At 50.4% G+C, this 21,762-nt stretch overlaps 4 protein-coding genes across 4 annotated transcripts; 3 read left to right on the top strand and 1 right to left on the bottom strand.

Annotated features, from left to right (window-relative positions):
- Nucleotides 1-429: 429 nt before the first annotated feature.
- Nucleotides 430-2,507, top strand: BO79DRAFT_261627 (GMC family oxidoreductase; the record flags this gene model as incomplete). The annotated part of the gene is made up of 5 exons (XM_025686510.1): nucleotides 430-815; nucleotides 890-919; nucleotides 975-1,857; nucleotides 1,910-2,411; nucleotides 2,461-2,507. 5 exons carry the CDS (start codon nucleotides 430-432, stop codon nucleotides 2,505-2,507), a joined length of 1,848 nt encoding a protein of 615 aa, XP_025545316.1.
- A 5,248-nt stretch (nucleotides 2,508-7,755) lies between these two features.
- BO79DRAFT_3342 (protein kinase RIM15) lies at nucleotides 7,756-14,396 on the top strand. Its single transcript, XM_025689088.1, has 2 exons — nucleotides 7,756-8,575; nucleotides 8,643-14,396. The coding sequence occupies exons 1-2, from the start codon at nucleotides 8,006-8,008 to the stop codon at nucleotides 14,247-14,249; spliced, it is 6,177 nt and encodes a 2,058-aa protein (XP_025545315.1). The 5' UTR covers nucleotides 7,756-8,005; the 3' UTR covers nucleotides 14,250-14,396.
- A 1,061-nt stretch (nucleotides 14,397-15,457) lies between these two features.
- On the bottom strand, nucleotides 15,458-19,084 carry BO79DRAFT_163295 (Mechanosensitive ion channel family). The gene is made up of 3 exons (XM_025679122.1): nucleotides 18,928-19,084; nucleotides 18,019-18,752; nucleotides 15,458-17,953 (listed from the first exon to the last, which is right to left on the bottom strand). Exons 2-3 carry the CDS (start codon nucleotides 18,655-18,657, stop codon nucleotides 15,788-15,790), a joined length of 2,805 nt encoding a protein of 934 aa, XP_025545314.1. The 5' UTR covers nucleotides 18,658-18,752; nucleotides 18,928-19,084; the 3' UTR covers nucleotides 15,458-15,787.
- Nucleotides 19,085-20,767: 1,683 nt separating this feature from the next.
- On the top strand, nucleotides 20,768-21,620 carry BO79DRAFT_134818 (uncharacterized protein; the record flags this gene model as incomplete). Its single annotated transcript, XM_025678031.1, has 2 exons — nucleotides 20,768-20,964; nucleotides 21,347-21,620. Coding segments are annotated over 2 exons (471 nt in total), but the record flags the coding sequence as incomplete, so codon positions are not given.
- Between the last annotated feature and the right edge of the window lie 142 nt (nucleotides 21,621-21,762).

Genomic DNA, 21,762 nt, shown 5'->3' with positions numbered 1-21,762 from the left:
TTCTTTGGCTCCGAGAATGCGCTGGCTGTCTATGTCCTTGCAAATATGGGTGTCATCGGCCTCTTGAATAACAGGCAAGATGCTGGATGGAATGATCATGCTATACCTGACCGGATCGATACCGTTCATTGGTTGTTGGATGTTCACTGCATGGCGCAGGAACAGGTCATTCAGTGGTATATTCTTTCCTCATCCGGCAGGAACCAATAGATCCCCCGCTGTGATACAACTACATCTCTCTCAAAGCACCGCGCCATTCTTCTTAATCATTTCGTTCATCGCTCTTATTCTTTGAGATCTCATGTATACTTATTCCGTGGGCTTCAGTGGGATGCAGTGATAGGTCTAACGATCAGGAACATGCCTCGGATGTCTGAAAGGCCCGTTCTTTCGCCAAGCGCCTGCTCTCATCATATGTGCCTTGGCCGGATGTCTTCCCTTACCACGTGGATATTTGTCCTATTGGCCATTGCTACCACTGCCTTAGGGATATCGGAAGATTATCTGGACGATGCCGAGCTAGGCGTTCCGGGGCTAGACGCCTCCTTCGACTACGTGGTTGTTGGTGCCGGGGCTGGGGGCTTAACTTTGGCAGCTCGTCTCGCACAACATAGATACAGAGTAGCTCTGGTTGAGGCAGGAGACTTCTACGAGCTCAAATATCCCCTAGCTGCAGTTCCAGGAGCTGGGATCATAGGCATAGGGAGCGATGTGAACAGCTCGACACCCGTGGATTGGCGGTTTGTCGCCTACAATGTTCCGGGAGCCAATTATCGCGACCTTCATTACCCCAGAGGCAAATGTCTGGGGGGATCGTAAGCTAACTTCGTCTCTCAATTTCGTCTTCGTCTTCATATGGGCAACGCTGATTCCTTTGACCCCTCTACAGGACAGGATCCAATATGATGGTTTATCAAAGGTTCGAAATCAATCTCCGGGTAGTTCACTGAGGGCAGAACTGACATTGGAGCTAGGCCGAATAGAGAGGCAATGCAAAGATGGGCTGAGCTTGTGGACGACAATAGCTACACTTTCGACCGAATTCTTCCTTTCTTCCAACGCACGGCTAACTTCACTCCGCCCAACAACGACATACGGCATAGCAATGCCACAGCAGCGTTCAACCTGGGTGCGTTTGATGAACGGGGCGAGCCTCTGCAAGTATCCTACCCTGACTTCGCCGTACCGTTTTCGAGCTGGATAAAGCGCGGTATGGAGTCTGTAGGCATTCCGGAAATCGAGGACTTCAACAGCGGGTTCCTACTGGGCGCTCAATATTGTGCTCTAACCATCGACCCACACAAGAAGATCCGAAGTAGTTCAGAGGCCGCTTTCAAAAGCTCTCCGATACCACGCCTAATGACTCTTGCACTGTACAAGAAGACAATGGCAAAGAGAATACTCATCAACACAGAAAGGCGAGCTACCGGGGTGGAAGTAAGGACTGGGGACTTGATATATATATTACGAGCCACCCGGGAAGTCATAGTGTCAGCCGGGGCATTCCAGAGCCCTCAGCTCCTGATGGTATCTGGAATTGGTCCAGCTAGTGAGCTGAAAGAGCATGGTATTGAGGTTGTTGTTGACCTTCCCGGAGTAGGGCAAAACATGTGGGATCATGCTTTCTTCGGGCCTGCCTACCGAGTTGCGCTTCCAACAAGCACCAGGATTGCTACTGACTTTCTTTACTTGACTGAAATAGTCATCCAGTATTTAGCAAACCGTACTGGTCCACTGACATCCCAAGGAATTGATTTCCTGGCTTTTGAGAAGGTCCCAGATGAAGTTCGGTCTCAGTTCTCCGATGAGACGATCCGGGATCTATCCTGGTTCCCTCCTGGCTGGCCTGAGATAGAGGTATCCTCTCTGCACGAAGTCTTTGAGCATGGCTAACAGTAAACCCTTGAAGTACATTCCAGTGGCACTCTATCTTGGAGATTTCTCTGATCCTATTAAACACCAACCGCAGGATGGGGCGCAGTATGCGTCAATCGCCGGAGCATTAGTCGCACCCACATCCCGCGGGAATGTCACCATCATTTCAGACGACACAGACGACCTGCCAATAATAAATCCCAACTGGCTTGCAACCAAAACAGACGAAGAAGTGGCTGTTGCGATTTATCGAAGAAATCGCGAGATTTTCCAGAGTCCGGGGATGGAACCGATTATTGACGGGGAAGAATACTTTCCCGGGGAGGAGTTCCAGACTGATTCGGAGATTCTAGAAGTGATTAAGGACACCCTTATGACAGTCTACCATGCTTCGTGTACGTGCAAGATGGGTGTACGCAATGACTCAATGGCTGTGGTTGACAGCCAGGCACGAGTATTTGGTGTGGATGGATTGAGAGTGGTCGATGCCAGTGCGTTCCCATTTCTGCCTCCGGGACATCCCCAATCGGTAGTTTGTAAGTTGCCTTCAGTGTCAGGGTTCCTATTCGCTGCTGACAGCCTTAGACATGCTTGCCGAGAAGATCGCGTCTGATATCATATCCTGGGACTGAATTGGTTCGATACGTGTTGCGATTGTCATTATCATTAATGTAATTCTTAACAAGTGACTTCTGTCACTATCATTCCATACGCGCACCCGTGCTCAGGCTTGCAATTCGAAAGTCTGCTATTGTTAAGGATAAACCTTCTTTCACGCTAATATTATTACAATTTTAATGCGGAGAGAATATCCTGCATCCTGTAAACTCAATGAAGGCAATGTTCATATGATCCTCCCAGCATCAAACCACATCATTGGACCAACCATGCATCGACTAAACGCATAAGCAACCCCAATGATGAAACCATGCTTCAACAACTCCACCTTCTTACTCTTACTACCGTGCCATATACCCCAGAAACACTGACCTCCCCGGATACAAAGAGACAGAATCCAAAGGAAGTATCATCATAATCCACAGATAGTACATACATGTCACAAGTACTCTTTAGCTTGTTCCATCCCGTTCATATACTTAGTACATCACTTTACAGAATGAGAACCAGCCATCCTCGATACAGACATTTCAAAGTCGTACTATCTACCCCAAATCACACCCACATCGCCCCCGCCCCCTTGCAAGGCTAATTATACTGCTATTACTTTTTTTTCCTCCTCTACCCCCCATGCTTAAATTATATGTATATGTATATGTATGCTGTATTATGTATATGCCGTGATAGGGTGGGTGGAGGCGAAGTGTATGATGTAGGGGGCTGGGATTGGGATGGGGATGGGGATGGCAAATCAAACATACATATATACAATATATACATGGGCCTGTGTGTATGTGTATGTACTATGCATGTGAAAATGCACAAATGGAAACAAGGATGGATGTACTTTGGGATTTGGAGAGAAAATTACTTCGGGGAGGGGAGATTTCGATACTGGGTGTGCATGTATGTGCCGGAGACAAGGGAATAGTTTTTGGCTATGAGGATAGATGGATTGGTAGAGGTCGACTTAGGGTGTGTCTGTGTGTATGTGCGCGTGGACGGATGGGTGGACAGATGGATGGAGAATGGCTGATCGCTGCTATGGTAACTACTAGAACTTACCTACCTATCTAGGTACTGTGGTATGGATGGATACTTACGGAAGTATATGGATGGGGGCTTATTGTGGGTGTGGTGTTAGGGAGGGGTCTAGATGCCGTCTATGTCTGTGTTAAAACGTAAATTTAAGAATTCAGATTCTTATCACATGGTAGTTGTTTTTGTGACATGCTGGTAAATAAATGTCTAGGTCTAAATAGGCCATCCACTCGCCTTCACGTAGAAGAGAAGATCACGCCATGATGAGACGAAAAACCTGTATATGTCTTTTCTATATTCAAGTGTTTTTTAAAAGCAAGCTTGGTTTCGGGAATTTCCCCTGGCTTTCAATGGAGAACGAGCTATATAGTAATATGTGCGGTGCGTGTGTATGTATATATTCCTCCCCGTGCAAATCAATGATGAGGTGGTAGGGTTCCAGGTCCTTCGATTCCGTGGACCCATTTTCACTTTGTTTTTATTTTATTTTATGTTTTTGCTTCTCTAATTTTCATCCAGGTGTCTTGCTAGTTTGGGCAAGTACTAGGTACCTTAGGAAGAAATTCTTGGTTTTAGAGGCGGAGGTGGCTGAACGTTAACTTTGTTGGTTTTGGTTTTGACACATTAACATTGTATGGGTGGTGTGGTATGTAAGCAAGGTTACTGTTACTGGAGTGACTGACTGAGTTTCTTTCCCATGCTTCTCTGTCCGTATTTAGGTTGGGAACCCCCTGTCAGATGATCTCGTGGGATCGGCCAATGTCTGTCCATGCGTGTCTTGTGTGCGGGGATGGGAGATATGGTTGGTTAGTTTAAGGGAAGAATCGTGGTAGTTAGTAGTACTTTTGTCATCCTCTTTCTCATGTCTTTGTTCATGTTGGACGATCTCCACAGGCAAGTACAATTTTGGGTTTAATGGTGTTAGCTTGTGAGTGGTTCAAACGAGGGAGGAATTTGTGTGCCGAGTGTGGGGAGGGAGTTGTTTCCTCCACAGACAAAAGGCCGATCATTGCTCTTGTTCCACCTTTGCTTTCATTCTCCTTGGGCCCTTCGGTAAGGATTGACGGTGGAATGCAGTCTGGGATGTGGGAGGTGCAGGAACTCTCATCGCATTTCATGTACGGGAGGCCGGACGTGCCTACGCCACCTGCAGACGGTGATCCTCACAGTTGAGCAGGGTGGAAGAGACTGGGACCCATGGGATTTGGATGTTTGGCTGATGGCGATAGAATAATTCGAGAATACAACCAGGGATACGGTCGTCATTGGCTTGTAGCGATGTCCAGGGGTTGGGGAGGTCCTCAGGGCGCCATTTTCGAGATTTTGAGGCAATGGAGGTGAAACGGGGTGGATCGCCCACCAGCGCATCATTGTCATCATCATGATATTATTGCGTAGCCGTCAAGCAGAGCCGAAGGACGTTACTGGTCTGATAGGTAGCAGCAGGAGGACCAAAGGCGGACCGAAAAAGAAAAGAAGGGATCGTTTGCGGTCATGGATGGCATTTGGTCTCCAGCCACGCCGTCAATCAGCTTTGGAACCTCCCCACCTGGTTTACCCCGCAGAAACATCCACCTCAGCTTCTATCATATACCGATTGGTGTTATCCTCCATCGGGGAGTACGTGGAAGGAGTCCTGATGACGAACGAGCCTGGGTTTACCATTTTCGGGTCATAACCGGAGTGACATGAGAGTAAAAACAATACTACCTCAATACCGATTTGACTGCTACCGGTCAATCCCCACCAAATCGCAGAAGGGATAACAAACCGATACTGCTAAGATGGTCTCTAGTGGATTCCGCAACTGAGTCGAACGAATGCGCGGAATCCAGGGCTGAGACTATGATCTGTCACGGGCCAATGGCCGACCGCAGTCCGGACTGCGTGTGTAACTGCAGACATGCAGACAAACCTGCCTCGCTTACCAGCGGAACCCCAGTCAGTTTAGCTGGAGATGAATCCGGGCTTCTAGTGTCCCCTGTCCCGGATCGAATGATGTATCTCATGGGGGGGCGAAGGGGAGTCAAGTGAGCAGCTTATCCGCTGGGTCTGGGGGAGCTTGATCCATGGTACAGCGGAAGCAGATGAGAGACTCTTGTTCTTTGCCATTATTAACCATTATGGTTCTCAGCTTCTTTTGGCCGGGCGGTGACGTTCTGGTGTAGTCGGCCCTCTGTATTCATTGGCGCAAATGGGACGCTGCAGGCAACACACGTACGCCCTCGGTCGCATTCACTCGTAAGGATCCTTTCCGGGGTGACAAAAAATTTGCACCAGTTCAGTCTACAGGGTTTTCTAGATTGCGACGGCTGCGTGTTAGAAGGGGCGAGGAGAGTACGGTCGGTTGCACAGGAATTCGAGAACAGAAACCCATCGAAGAGATGCGCCAAATGGAAATGGCCCGACCGTTGAGACGGGGTCTAGAGTGGCGCTTCGTGGCTGCGGATACTGTCGTGTGTGGTTCGGACTGACCTCCCTCCAGAAGGGATCGAGACCGAAAGAAAAGAAGAAAAGCAATTCCGCTATCTCACCCACGGGAAAGTACGAGGTCGGCAATGCTGCGTTGTCTCTGAATGGAGGGGGGCGCCACTGCTGGTTCCTGGGTGATGATGACGGCAATGATGTTAATGGCGACCGATAATCGTCAGGCCACAACAAATGAGAGAGGAGAGTGTCCTGAGGAACGAGCCGTGTGTTGGGATTAATTCAATATCTCTCCAAGCATTCGATTTGTTAATCGAGTGGGGAGGATGCAGCATCGGACTAGGATGAATCACTGCCCCGTTGCTAGAGTGAGGGAGAGGGAGCTGGGGGATGGCCAGCGAATAACAAACGTATGGAAGTTGTCCGTCGGATAATGTCGACGATGATACCAGCAGATGATGGGCGGTTCTGGCGCATGTTGAAGCAGCGCCTAGATAACTGTGCAGCTAGGTACAGTTAAGTGGATGTAGCTAGTGACTAGATGCCTATACCACGGGTGTGTCCGGGCCTCCACCGCGGCTCCTCTGAGAGGTCTAATGGACTGTGATCCATACCCTAATGCACCTTGCAGACGGAGCCACCACTCCTTAGCCAGCGGTAAGAAATCCCGGACGGAAAGACTTTAAGACTACTAGTAGATGCACCGTGTGTCAGAAGGGAAGGTGAGGTGAGAGGAGGGGGGAAGAAGAGAAGGGAAGCGAAAAAGTAAGAAAGATTAATTGAATCTGCCGGTATTAGTGATGAAAGTAACTTCAGTCGCAATGTACTACTATACTGCTATACTACAAAGTACTAGACAGCAGAGAAGACGGAGTAACTTTGGTAATAAATCTCAATGCGAATCATGTTATCAACTCCGTCGTAGTAACTACAAAGTATTATTTTCCGGTTGGAACGGCTTCTGACTGTCTCTCAATCGGCAGTTAGAAGCAGACGACCAGCATCTCCCCTGCCTTTTGAAGCTACGATGGTTTCAGGCGGGAAACCTAAAACCCCATCCAGATTGTGTCCATTCAACCGAAGACTTTCTTTCCTGAGAAAGTGTTTGGACTTCTGAAAGTCAATCGTTGATCGAAAGTCTTGCGCTGCTGCTTTTCCCGCCAATTTTACCATACCAAACGGTACCGCACAGACCCGGAGTCACCGTTGGCGGCGTGTGATTTGGCTGAGTGGATACCAAACGGGTAAAGACTGGTAAACTTGCTGTTTCTCACGTTCTTCCCTCCATACAGGAAATACAAGAATAGTACGACGGACTGACGCTGCCATTCCTGAGGTTTGCTGGCTGGCTGGCTGCTGGCTTGTCTTCCCACTCACTCTCGCTGTGCCTTTTCCCCATCTATTTTTCGCCCTTAATTCTTGTTCGTCTCGCCATTTCCCTCCCTCTTGGCTTTCCTTTTCCTCCCGCCGCTCTGTTTATTCTATGTCGCTATTCCTCCAGCGCTGTCTGGTTTCACCAACCCCGACTATTCCCTGCTTCTAGTCGACCTCGTTCCGGGGGGTTGACTCGGTCAATCGTCACCCTGGCTTCGCGTTGACGCTCCGTCGCGCCATTCCCCCGCATAGCCGCTTTTCCCTCTTCGTTTCGCTTTCCTCCTCTGTCCTTACGTGATCACGAGATACTCCTCTTTTTTTTCTTTCTTTATCTACAAAAAAAAAGAAATATTTCGTTCCCTGTCTATCACCAGAAAAACGAAAAAAAAAAGTGCACTTCCCCGTCTACTTTGTTGCGATAGGGTTGTTTGCTGTCTCGTCATCACCGTCCCCCGCTATCCAGCCATGGCCAATTAATACTGCGGATGCATTCATAACCAACAATCAAAGGGCACCCGCTCTGCCTAGCAGACGGTCCTGCTTGGAAGCTGCTCAACGTGTATAATTTCTCTCGCTTGATTTCACACCCCACGCCTCTCAGTCATTCGACTTCCCCTCGTCCTCCCCTCGGGGCAGTCTTCGGTATTCCTGTCGGCTCCGCCTTTTCAGCATGGCGGGCAATGGCACAGATGATGCTCAATACCTCGCTCCTCCCGCCGTGACTGCCCTGCGGCAGGAAGCTCGGAGTATCGATCCGAGATTCTCTCCTACTCGCTCCCCCAGCGTCGATCACATGCGACAGGAACGTGAAGATCTCAAGGAAGCGGCGGAACAAACCCTGAATGTCATTGTTGATTTGGATCTCGATGGTCGCGTCAAATGGGTCAGTCCATCATGGAAACAGGTCGTCGGCACGTCACCGGTGTCAATAGAGGGGCGGATGATATCGGAGATCGTGGTCGGTAACCAGAACGTCTTTCACGATGCTATAGAGAGCATGAAGGAGGATGACTCCCGCAGTCGGTTTATTCGCTTCGCAGTCCATATGGGCCCCGACTCGGTCCTGAAGTACTCGCCAGAGCCACGACCTGCGGAGCCAGAGCATGAAGCTACTGAAGCGACCGACATTGCAGAAGAAGCACAAGCCCCCGCAGAGAAGGAGGACCGCCATCATGACCTCCTTCATCTGGAAGGACAAGGTATCATGGTGTTTGATCGGACTGCCGACGGAGTTGGACATGTAAGTCACTGCAACAGTCGATGTGGTATACGTGATATAGACTAACCAATATTTTCTACATTGGCAGACCATGTGGATGTTGCGACCGTTTACGGAACCGAGAGAAGTCACCATCGACCTTCCGCCTTTGCTAGTAGAATCCTTGGGCGTTGGAGCGGAAGTATTGGCAAACTACTTGACCACTCTGGCTGAGGCTGCGGCTAGTGAGCCTGATCCTTCAAAGCATCCAGCTCCGAATCCGGTGTTGTGTCGCATCTGTGAACGTCAGATCACACCATGGTGGTTCGAGAAACATTCGGATCTTTGTCTACAGGAGCATCGGGCCGAGATGGATGTTCAGATAGCTCAGGAGAATCTCAACGAGCACCGTCATGCCATCGTCAGAGTGCTAGATGCTCTAGAAGCCAGACAAAGCAGGCCGTTGGTACTCGGGGAGAGCAACCCTCCGCCGACACCCCAGCCCGAGTACAAAGGCCTACCAATTGGGCCATCTCCAGCGGCCTCCGCACCGTCGTCCGGATCAGTCTCTAGTGCTAATTCCGCTCCTGGCACGCCGCCTCGATCCAGAGATCATTCGGCCTCAGGAATCGGGCATACTCGCGCTCGATCATTCGCAGTGCGGCGTCCGCTAGCTCGCGTCGTTGAATTGATCCTTGACCTTTGTGACACTGCCTTGGAAATCAACATGCCTGTAATCAAGGAATCTCGCGCGGACAACAGTGATGATTTTCGGACGTTGTCACCGCAGTCCGAATCTCGTATCTCGCAGGTTCTCCAGTGGCAGTCACCCAGCTCTAATACACTAGAGCAGGAGCAAGGACTCGCGGCCCTGTGCACCGATACCGAACAAGTCGCCAAGGCAAAAGTCGATGCGGTTATCCGCCATAGAAGAATTGTGGAGTATGCCGAGCGGATTCGCATCGAATACACAATACTGGTAGAGGAGTGCATCACCGCAGCTCTCACTAAAGCTGAGCGAATTGCGGCGGGCCAGCTCAGTGACTCAAGTGCCTCAGACGATGACGCACCCCAAGACAACGAACCCGCCGTGACTGCAAGTAGCCCGATAATACGAGGGAAGCGCGAATCTACAGCACCGCCTGCAATGTCCGCTTTAACCATGTCCATGCGCAATTCGCCCGACCGGTTCCAGTCCAACCACTCCTCCGAAGGCAAAGCCTCAGTCGCTGTGTCGACTGGGTCGAACAGCCCAATGGAATGTCCCACACCCCGATCGCACAAGAGTATCGCCGGGGTGTTAGGGACATCGCAGCCATCCAGACGGGGTCTCTCTTTGATAGATTTGGATGCTGGTGATAACAGTGACAGCAGCGTTCCTTCTTCTGCTTTCCCCGGTGCCGTGCGAACCGACTCGCCGTCGTCCGACCGCAGTATGGACAGAAAGCGCAGGAGTCTAGTCCTTCCCGGTCTTTCTAGCTCACCTCGCAGACAACATTCTCCGGCCAGGGTATCCGGGCCACATTCACCATTGCGAATGCCCCGGGCTCGTCTTTCGAGCGGCGCCGATAGTCTACCATCACCTATAGTATCTCCCTCCGCAAATGCGATCGAGCTGGCACAAATCCACTACCCTCATCATCGCCGTCAATCGTCCGCAACGTCTTCCGATATCGTAAAGCCTCCCGTTTCACCGCATTTATCATCGGCCAGCCAGCCGCAACCGAGACCAGCACCGCCGTCGATCAAGGACTTTGAGATCATCAAGCCAATCAGCAAAGGTGCCTTTGGAAGTGTGTACTTGGCCAAGAAAAAAGTAACTGGAGAATACTTTGCGATCAAGGTGTTGAAGAAGGCGGACATGGTCGCGAAGAATCAGGTCACCAATGTCAAGGCGGAGCGTGCGATTATGATGTGGCAAGGCGAAAGCGATTTTGTTGCTAAGCTCTATTGGACATTCTCCAGCAAGGACTACCTTTACCTGGTAATGGAATATCTCAACGGCGGCGACTGCGCTTCGCTCGTCAAGGTTCTTGGTGGACTGCCCGAGGACTGGGCGAAAAAGTACATTGCGGAAGTAGTCCTTGGGGTCGAACATCTCCATGGTAGAGGTATCGTCCACCGTGATCTCAAGCCAGACAATCTTCTTATCGATCAGACGGGTCATCTTAAGCTGACTGATTTCGGACTATCACGCATGGGCCTTGTTGGGCGTCAGAAACGCGTCCTCAAGAGTATGAACAATGAGCCAGCACCCGATCTTCTGAAGCAGGGCTCGTTTCCTCGAGCAACGTCAATTACATCTTCCAGATCGGCCTCTTTCGATTTCCAAGGCAGTGGATCCCCAGGCTCCACACCATTGATCACGCCAGATGTTGCTAGCAGCATCCCCCAACCATCTTACTTCAGCCTCAACCAAGGGGGCGGGCTCAGTCGGCAGACTTCTCGTCGAGCGTCCGGTTACCGTAGCGATAGCGGCGCCAGTGAGAGTCTGAATGCCATGTTCCGCACTTTGTCTGTCAACGAGGGTGGTGAAGCTTCTGGCACTATGCCTGTGCCCGTCCCGGGCCACCACCAACACCACCATCAGCATCAACTACCCGAAGAGGAGAGCCAAAGCGAGGCGGGTGAGTCTCCTCACTTGTACCCGCTTCAACCCACAATGAGCAATTCCTTCTCCTATAGTACTCCGCCACAGCAGTCAATGATGCCTCCCCTAATGGCGCTGTTTGACCCCGAGGACCATAACAGGCGGTTTGTGGGCACACCAGATTATCTGGCCCCGGAAACCATTAACGGTGTTGGTCAGGATGAAATGAGTGATTGGTGGTCCCTGGGCTGTATTATGTTTGAGTTCCTCTTCGGCTATCCGCCATTCAATGCTGGAACTCCAGATGAGGTCTTTGACAACATCCTTCACCGGAGGATCAACTGGCCGGAGGAACCTGAGGAATACGCTTCCCCCGAAGCTATTGATCTTGTGAACAGGCTCATGACCATGAACCCTCGTGAACGGATAGGTGCTAATGTGGATGAGAAATACCCAAATGGTGGAGCAGAGATCCGGAGCCACCCTTGGTTTTCTGATATCAACTGGGATACCTTACTGGAGGACAAAGCGCAGTTTGTACCCAACATTGAGAACCCCGAAGATACCGAATACTTCGACGCTCGTGGCGCCACGCTTCAAGCCTTTGCTGAAGAACTGGAAGATGCAAGCCCACCTCAACCGCCGTTAACCACTGGCGCATACCCCCAGGATCGGCCTCATGATGCCTTGTTCAAAGTCCGCTCTCATGTAAACTCGATGAAGCGACCGTTGATGCCTCTGCACATTCCACCTCACGTGCGTGAGTCACGTAGCAGGAGACTGAGCGAGCCTACAATGGCCGATGATTTTGGCAACTTTGCCTTCAAGAATCTTCCCATGCTCGAGAAGGCCAACAAGGACGTGATACAAAAACTACGCCAGGAGGCAATGCAGGCACAGCAACGTCACGTTCCCCCCACCGGCTCTCAGCAACAGGGACACGCGCAAGGTGGCCAGGATCAAGCTCCCACGCAGCCTGCACCCCCCACTTTGGAGGGCAGCCCGTTACCGATGCCCCTACAGCGGACTTTGTCTCAAACCAAAGGCAACAACCGACCTTCGTCCCCTTCAAGCGTGAGCCAGGCGAATTCGTCTCCCAGTCGTCCCTCTCAGCCTTCGTCCCCGCTTCTCGTTCAATTTAGCACCGGTCAAAATCACGAGCGCAGAAAAACGTCCGGGTCTTCTTCTAATAACTCGCAGTCCGCCGGAAGCTCTCAGCCCGCAAGTGTCGATCAAGGTCGGATGGCAAGTCTCAAGCACGGCTCCGCATCGTCGTCTCCTATAAAGCCCCCTCGAGCCACGGCCCACTCGCCTGACAAGACACCTTCTGGACAGCGCCACGGCAGTGCTCCCGCCTCACGAGCAAGATCACAAACCATAGGCTCCCAGGACGGGGACCTCTCATCATCTCTAGCCAAGGAAACGTATGCCGTGGGCCATTACAAACGCCGCAGCCAATTATTCGATATCTCGCCCTCCTCATCAGACAATGAGGATCCGCGCACAAAAGCCTTGCTTAAAGTACAGCGCCGCCGTCAAAGCTCAAGGCGCATGTCACAGATTAATTTCCCCGATGGGCCATTCTTCCGGCCCTTGGATGTGCTCATCTGTGAAGATCATCCGGTCTCTCGCATAGTGATGGAACGCCTCTTTGAGAAACTGCGATGTCGTACCATTACGGCGGTAAACGGTAACGAAGCGATGCGTTACGCTCTCAGCGAAGTGCAGTTCGACATTATCATGACGGAGTTCAAGCTACCCCAGGTAACTGGGGCCGATGTCGCGCGTATGGTGCGCGAAACGCGTAGTGCGAATCGGCATACTCCAATCATTGCGGTTACAGGCTACCTTAAGGATCTTCCAGAAACCCACCATTTTGACGCGCTCATTGAGAAGCCTCCAACCCTGACAAAATTCACGGAAGCACTGTGTAGGTTCTGTCAGTGGAAGCCGCCTCCAAAGGACTACAATCCTTCCCAGTCAATGAGTGTCCCGCCTTCTACGATACGCCAGGCTTTTGTGCAAGCCGAGCATAGCCCAAGTTCAACAGCTTCGTCGGGGTTTGCACATGTGCCTTCTAGCTCTTACAGAGGATCCAGTCGAGAGGACTCTATCGTCAGCAGTTACTTTGGCGATACGGAGTCAATCAAACCAGATGACGGCCCTGTCATCGTGAGTCATCACAATGAAGAACCAGAACAGGATAGAGGCGGCCTCGGGATTTCCGAAGATGTGACTCGTGTACAAGAAGCGACGGATGGCAGTTCCGCATCTGGCTCGGATGCAGTGCCTTTCCCAAGCCTACTTCACGCGTCTTCAGCACCAGCCACTGTTCATACGTCTGGAAACCTTACACCTCGCAAACAGCGATCCAGTGAAGCGATCCGGGCGAAGAGAGAGTCGTTGGAACGCAAGCGCTACGAGTGTGCCGAGTCTGGCGATGATGAAGATGAAGAACTCGGAAATTCTCAAACACGATCCAGCAGCCCTCAACAAAGATCTCGTCGCCCTGGCTCTAAGCTAGGTATAGAGATGATGAGAACCAATAGCAGGGGTAGCGTTGTCAGTGGGAGCGAGGAGCTTCTCAAGAGAGAGCGGGAGTCGTTGGAGCGACGGAGCAGTGGAGGTTCCGGCGGCGCCAGTGACTACAGCGAGGAACGCACTGGCACTCGCTCTCCGCACAGTCCAAGTCTGGAGAGCCGTCTTGAGAACCTTTCAATTCCCGAGGAGGCGATTGCGGGGTCCGTTGAAGGTTGCAGCCCCAAGCATTCGCCCATCGTGGAGCTAGGGTCGAAAATGGACATACCAGCAATCTTCTCAGATCGGTCAACATCACCGTACACGACAGAAGCTTCAGATACACAGGCCATGGAGGCCAGCGTCGAAACACCTAAACTTGGGCATATTACACCCCCTATCGTTTTCACGAAAGACGGAGAGTCAGAACCCTCAGGAGACGACCCGGAAACCCCCTACATCAAGACTACCGGGGGCAATTTGGCTCCGGAATATGGTTCAGAAGCTGATGTTGACCGGTATCTGGATGCTGATGCCACACCTCGACCATTACATACACCTTCTCCCCATCCATACTTGGGTTCCACCCATTCTCAACCCGACCTATAAAGAACCGACACCATCTTACTATCAAGGTAGACCTTGCGAAGACTGCAATTCAGTGTGGCATGCGTTGGACAGAGTCCACGTACGGTCCACTATTGTGTGCGATTATATGACTTATATCACTCCATGCTTACGACATATTGTTCTTTTTGCACCTGTTAAAATACATTCCTCTTCTTTTGCTGCCTTTTCATATTGCTTTCTTTTCCACACGCGTTTCAAGGCTAGCGGGTGTTTGGGAGTGTTTGTCGTCTCAACCAGGCTGTCTGAGTTCCACTCATTTGTCGATTTCTCGTTCTAACTTCCATTTTCTTGCTCATTATTCCACTTACTCTCTTCTTGTCTCATCATCCAGGCGTATATCCCATTTCCTTTGTTCTGAAATTTTCCTCTTCTTGAGAGCAAAATTGTGTGTGTACCTATACGTACCAGATTTCTCCCCAAAAAAAGAGTCCAGCTTTTCTCTTCTAGCTGCTTTACATCAGTAAACATTCCAGTCCAGGTGTATATTATATACTGTAGTTCTGTTTCTATCCATATTACATCAGATATCTTTCGACCTTTCATAATCACACATAGTAGGCTAATAGTGATCTGCAGCCCAACCAACCCTCTTGAGATCAGATCTCCATTCAAACAATCTCAAACCCACCCCCCTCACAGATTCCCTAATCGGTAGTAGTAAATTACTAATGCAGAAAAACAAGATAAGATCTTTTCTGGCTACAGCACTTAAACCATCCAGACCGCCCCCTTACTTTGCTTAAGTAGTTACATTACATAACGAGCACAAAAGCTAAGTACCATCTCGCCTTATCTGTCTTCGGATGACACACACACACACACACACACACAAACCATGCAACAAATTCAATCCGGTACTATTGTACATATGTGTATCCCCAGAAATAATCCTAGTATATGAGCGTTTAAAACAACAACTAAGTACCACTAAACCGAGAGAGTAGTAGGGAAGGGGGGGAGGGACATGTTATGAGATACTAAGTTATAGTAGTAGTAGTAGTAGTAAGTGGTAATGGTAGATTCTATTATAGTTTTGATCGTATGGATTATTTAGACCTTCTTGTTCGAGGGGTGGAGTGTACTAGGTAGTTTTGAAAGATATAAGATTCATAAGAGTTAGTAGTGTGTAGATGAGCGTATGGACCAAGCAATGATTTCAGTGCATATCATTATTGAATTCTATATATCGATGGAATATGCCACAGAGAATGAACAAGGATTTGACACTTGACCAGATGAGCTGATATCATACCAGCCACACAACAACATTAGTAGTCTAGCCAATTGGATATTTCAACCAATCAGCCGGAACATTATGTATACTGGTGCGTGTCTAACCAGTTATGATGCAAATAGAAACAAACATGCCGCCTTTTGGTATGTACGGAAAGGTATTATCTATAGATAGCTATGCTGATATGATCAAAACAAATCACTCAACAGTATGTAAAGGGACGATGAACAAGTGCGCAAGGGCAGTCATTTCCAGAATGAACACCGCACTAGTTGAAATATAATCATTTCTCGTCCATAGCGGGCGACACGGCACGGATCTGAGGCGATTGCTGGCCGTGGGTTGGCCCTTGTTCCAGATCGGCTGGGCCGCGGCTGCTGATGCTGTTGCGATGACGGAAGAATCGGCCACGACTGACGGAGGACAAACTGTGACCACCGTGGGATTCCATTGACTGACGACCGGAGCGCGCTGCAGACGGGGCGGCGCTGGTGTTGGAGTGGCTTCGGCGGTGAGAGCCAGATGCACGGCTCTGCCGCTCGGCTTGCTCTTCCTCTTCTTCCTGGATGCGACGCTCTGCGGTTTCACGGTTGGCCATCCGAACAACGTCATCCACACGAGTGCCGCGGTCTTCGAAGACATCGCCCATGACGTCGCCGGAAGAAACGTCGCGCATGCCCAGCGAGAAGTCAACATGCTTCCGCGTGAGCATCGAGTCACCGCGGGCCCGGGCAGCGGCAGCGTCCGCGCCCCTACGAAGAATAGAATGCTGGCGGACAGAGCTGCTGGAGCCAGTATTCTCGGGGATCGAGTCATGCTGGTAGACAGGGGTGGGAGGAGGCCGGCCATCACTGCTGCCGGGAGGAGCACCCATGTTATGCGAAGGGAACCCAGCGACATGGAAAGGAATGTCGACACGGGCACCCTGGAGGTTCATGCGTGGGCCCTCGATGCCAATCTCTTGCAAGGCAAGCATGAGCATGCAAATGAACTTATTGCGACGTTGCAAACGCAGGCCCTCATTTTGCCAGTTTGACTTGTAGAAGAAAACAACATTGAGGGTGACTGAGAAGTTTTCGGTCACCTCACGCATCTCAGTAAGGATATTGGTCTGGAATTCCCGGCGTTCGCTGCGGACAAACTCCAACAAGCGTTGACGAAGGCCATCAATTTGCTCGAGTGTCGTGCCATACTTGATGACAATAGGCACAGCCTCGGCCAGGGCGCCTGATCTGCGTTGGTTGAGGATGAAGAGACCGTTCAAATAGCTGTTCGGGGCTTGCACAACGTGACCCTGCATCTTCTTGAACTCAGTATACAAGAGAGAAATCTGCTTGACGAAGTAGTCATCACCCAGACCCGCATCACCAGAGTTACCATATACTGTGACACGGTCACCAACATCAAACGGGTGCTTGATGAAGACGAAAATGACCGACTGAAGGAACTCCTGTGCAGTGGCAGAGAACAGCCAAGACAACGCAAGAATACTGGAGCCTGCAGACGTGAGTACACCAGCAGCCGAGGTGGAAATCAAGGTCAAGAACACGATCAGGGTAATGATAACCACGAAGAATTCCAGGATGTTATCGAGTCTTCCAACAACAGAGTCAAGATCCTTCAAGGACGCAGTGATTGCTTTGCGTTCACGTCCAATCTCCACGCACACAGACTCCAATTCTTCCATGGAAATATCTCCGTTCATGTCTTTGTCGAACATAGTAAAGGCAGCTTCGGCTTCGTCATTGTTATCAAACGCTTCCTTCAGATCGCCGGAGAAAACGGTCTCAAAGCCATCCCGCACGAGGGTCCGGTAGAGTCGCCGAGCCAAAACCTGGCAACCGCTGGTGGTTCGCAGCAAAGCCAGCACAACCTGGTAGGGGTGGTTGCTGTTGGTGGCTGTGCGACCAGTGAAGTCCGCTGCAACTGCGCCGGCCACATCACCGACCTTGGTAAAGGCACCCTTAGCAAGACGTCCCGCTTTACCAGCGTAATGGAACGGGATCTTAAGGCCGTTATTAGAACCGGGCTGTTTTTGTTCCTCAAATTCCTTGTCCTTGGCAGTGATTTTCCTCCGCGAGAATTCGTATAATTTGGTCAAGCTGCCAATTTGGAACTTGTTGATCTCAATTCGGTCGGCATAAGTACGCGTGTGGAAGCTGATGGCAATAAGCTGAATGATGAATTTCTCCACCAGGTTGAGGATCGTCCAGACGAAGACGGAAATGATAATCTTGTTGAGCGTATTTTCCCAGGAGCGCGTAGTATGGTTTCCGTCCACGTGATGGTTCTTCATTGTGGGCAAAAAAGAAATTTCGACACCCAACCACCAGAAGAAAAGAGTTGCATGCAGCTCCAATTGCTTGGCAAGATCACGCCATTTCTTCGCATTGTTGGTGAAGATACTAGCGAGCGCGTTCACAGGTATAGGGATCAACTTGGAGACGATCTGTCCAGAATCGAATTAGCAATGAGGCGATGGGTAAACAGACAATGATATCACAGGGTACTCACTCTTCCAGCCCACAAGGTCAACCAGACGATTTCCAGCCAGACTGAAAACCAAACCAGCCGGACACCTCCGACACTGGCATCGGGATAAGCCAGCGCACCAACCAATAACGGAATGAGTAGGATGATCACAAGTGGCAGGATGTAGGTAAGATAACGGATGATGAAACTCGATTCATGGAGTTTCTTGACAAATCTGGCAATGTTGGTATTAGGATTCTCGGGTGGATTGTAAACTGCAGCTTTCTCATGCAGCGGATTGGTGGCCTCGTCAAACTCGTCGATATGTTCGTTAGGGCGCGAGCGAGAACGTGAACGAGAGCGAGAGGTGGATGGACGGCCGTCGTGAACACTCTTTTTCGACTCTGCCTCTTGCGTGGAGCGCGAAACCATCCGTTCAGCTTCCATAACTGCCAGGTCGTCTTCGAGACGCGTAGATTCTTCCCTCGCAGTGACCGGAGAGGCCAGGGCGGTCCTATCCAAGTCATTGTAAGAAGTGTCCACTCTCAGGTGGTTTCCGTTACTGGCACTGTCATAGACGTAAGTGCCTTCGTCCGAGTCAGGAGTTCCATCGTCCAATCTGTGCTTGCTCTTCTCTTCCAGATGATCAGGAGCAAGATGATCTCCCATGGAGGTCGACATGTTGGCACCAGGCCAGGAGTCGAAAGCGAAAGGCTAGATTACAGGCTGACCAGCCTTGAGGTTATAGATCGATCTGATCCGGAATCGACTAGATGCTGGGTAAGTTAGACCGATATGGATCAAGAGGAGGCCATGCAAAGGCTTAACCACAAACACATAGTGAAGGATGGGAGAATCAAAAAGAGTAGACAAAATGGAGGGAAACACCCTGGAGAATAAAAGAGGGTCTGGTGCAAGCGAGAAAAAGCACGAGCAAGGGCGACGACTGACCTACACTGGTGGGAATTCCTTCCGAAGACCAACAAAGCTAATGATGCATTGACTCTGGCCGGTGGGCTCAAAGAGGAACGGGAGATAAGCGGGCACTAGTAGGATTGTGCAGACGGAGGAAAAGGAAAAATGCACAGAATCAAGCAGGAGAAGATGGAGATGCAGGAAGGAAGAAGAAAAGAGAGTAATGACAAGAGGAGGAGAGGAATAGGACAGAGTGTAGGGTGGGGAGCCCGTGAAAAGAAAAGAAAAAGACAAAGGTACCAGACCAAATGAGACTGGACCTTGGTTCGACAATTCGACAGCAGCAGAGCAGAAGGAGGAGGAGATCGATGCGGGCGAGATGCCGATCGCACGGGACAATTAAACCAACTGGAGATTCAATGACTGAAGGTTTGGCAAAGTCCAGACCATTTCTATTCCTAGTCGAGCCAGACTTCGGTTATGCACATGAGTATTCCTCAAGACCAATTTTATAAACACCATCCTATATGCCTGTTTACAGGGGACAAAGTCGGCAATTCCCGTTGTCGATTGACCATCTACCCTGGGAACTATCTCAGCCCATGCACTCTAACAATGGGCGGAACTTATCAGAGGGTGGCCGCGGGTGGCGGTCATTCTACGATCCAAGACCTCGATCGATATGGATCCCAGTCCTAGACTATCCATTCAGTGGGCGTGCCCTCAGCATCGGTTCTGGCCCAGTGGCGCCCAGTGGGTCCCAGTCATCTAACGTTAGAAACTTCAAACGGGTCCAAAGAAAAACTCTGGGACCCAGTGTACCCTTCATGCTAACCCAAACTACCTGCGTTAGCTCCTCCATCGTTGCAGCCTTAGTCTGGTGTCTCACAGCGAGACTTGCGTTACCTGAGAGGGAGAGGGGGGGCTGCTTGGCATTTCGCGGGATTTGGTCCTGCAGCGGGCTTACAGATAAGGGAGATTATTCGGATCTTATGTAGGAGACTTTCTTTCTTTTCTTTTTTTTTTTTTTTTCCCCTACCTCACTTCGGAGATGCAAAATCTGCTGACTGACCGTGGGAGGGTTCCAGACAGATGTCAAGTCTGGAAAGGGAGACCAAAAATGATGTTATCTCTCCTCCGGCGATTATTCTCCGAAGTCTTGAACGCAATAATAAATGTGGAAAGGGCAAAAAGTGGCCACCGCCAAGAAACGCCACATCAGGCACTCCCGGGCTGTCCTCCCAGCTGTGCACAAAGTCTTGCACATAAGTCATCATCTTCATTGATCCTTGGGTCAGCACTTACGTACGTGGGAGACCAATCTCGGAAATCTTTTGCCCCCCCCCTGCGCAGATTGCCTATGTCTTCCACCTGGACTCTATACAGAAATTTGTACGTCATGTCCGGTTACTGTCCTAGCAGAAATCTTCACGATTTCTTTCGCTGCCATTCATCTTAATAGGGATATTATGGTTTGCTAGGCGCGAGTCAGTGCAGTCTATAGCTTCAACACTAGTATATGGCGCTAAGCCTGGAGGATTCCACCATAGACACCGTCTGAGTCTTGACGTCTCGAAAACCTGATTTCTACACGCTAGTGTTTTTGCAACCAACCAATTCATCATCTCAGTCATAGATGGATGAACGAGACCGCCTCTTATGATAGGTGACAAAGGAGGGACGCGGCTAACCTGCCGAAATATTATACCTACCCAGCATGATATTCGGAGTTACAAAACGCTATTCTGATAGGCTTGTGCAATTGGCAGTTGTATGTGCATAGTTATGCTCCTGCTTACCTCCATCCTCCATTATATGCAACATCCACTCACCCATCACAATTGTCAAAGAGTCGATCTCGATTGGGCTATCAGCCCTCTACATCATTGCGTTGACCACGCGAATTCCATTGGCAGGTCCGCTCCCGGCTGTTGACGTGTCTTGCCCCGCCATGTCCACTGAAGATCGCCACGGTCATCTGCACGGTAGATGGGAAGGCCATGATAACCGTAAATGGAAGCTTATGAATTATGCTTACGATGTTCAAATCATCGAAGCGCAAGGACCATCCCAGTCCTTTTGTAAATCATAAAATGGGATCCATCGACAACGGTTTGCCGTTCCAACAACGACTTGGCCGCATTGACTTCCATCTACCTGCCAGTGTTCAAGTGTTCCATACCGCCAGCAATACAAGCCAAACTCTGTGATCGAGTCATTCGTGACTAGTCATTCTGCCTGCCTGCCTGTTCTCCGGCTCTTGTTAGCCCGTGCAACTAAAGAATATGTAGGCGTAGATGGGTGCATAGTAGGCATGGGGTAGGGGCAGAGTGCGGGGAAGATCGACAGTGAACATTTCCATACTATCTCTTTCCATCAGATGTCCGTAGCATCCTACCCGCCCCTCTGAGTAGATCTACCGTGTACCTCATACAGCTAAGTGTTGCAAAGCCAGTAGGGTTATCGCAGCTACCCCTGGTCTGTGCAGGTCAAACCGCTGTCACACATCACGCATCCCAAGGATTGCTTCCCCGCATTCCACGGCAGGAGGCACGTGGAGTATAGAGGATTCTGCAATGACGGAAAAGAGATGGAATAGAAAGGAAAGAACTCCGTGGTCGATAAAGTGTAGTTCTCTGATCCTGTGTAGTATCGAGGCACCAAAACTTTTGGTGTCCGTTATACTGGGAGGGAGGAAGCAGACCGAGTTAGTCAAATTCACGTGCTGATCGACTGATCGGTCGGGAGCAGAAGGGCAGCTGATTGGTCCAAGGCGCCTTGTCTTGTTTATTGGACCGGCAAGAACGACTGATGCTCTCTCCTTCCATCCTCCATCCTATTGATCCAGAAACTCCCTCATCCTCTATCTCT

The sequence above is a fragment of the Aspergillus costaricaensis genome (assembly GCF_003184835.1).
Source record: "Aspergillus costaricaensis CBS 115574 unplaced genomic scaffold BO79scaffold_1, whole genome shotgun sequence".
NCBI classification, from domain to species: Eukaryota; Fungi; Ascomycota; class Eurotiomycetes; order Eurotiales; family Aspergillaceae; genus Aspergillus; species Aspergillus costaricensis.
Note: the sequence above shows the minus strand (reverse complement) of the source record. Positions and strands in the feature narration are given on the sequence as shown.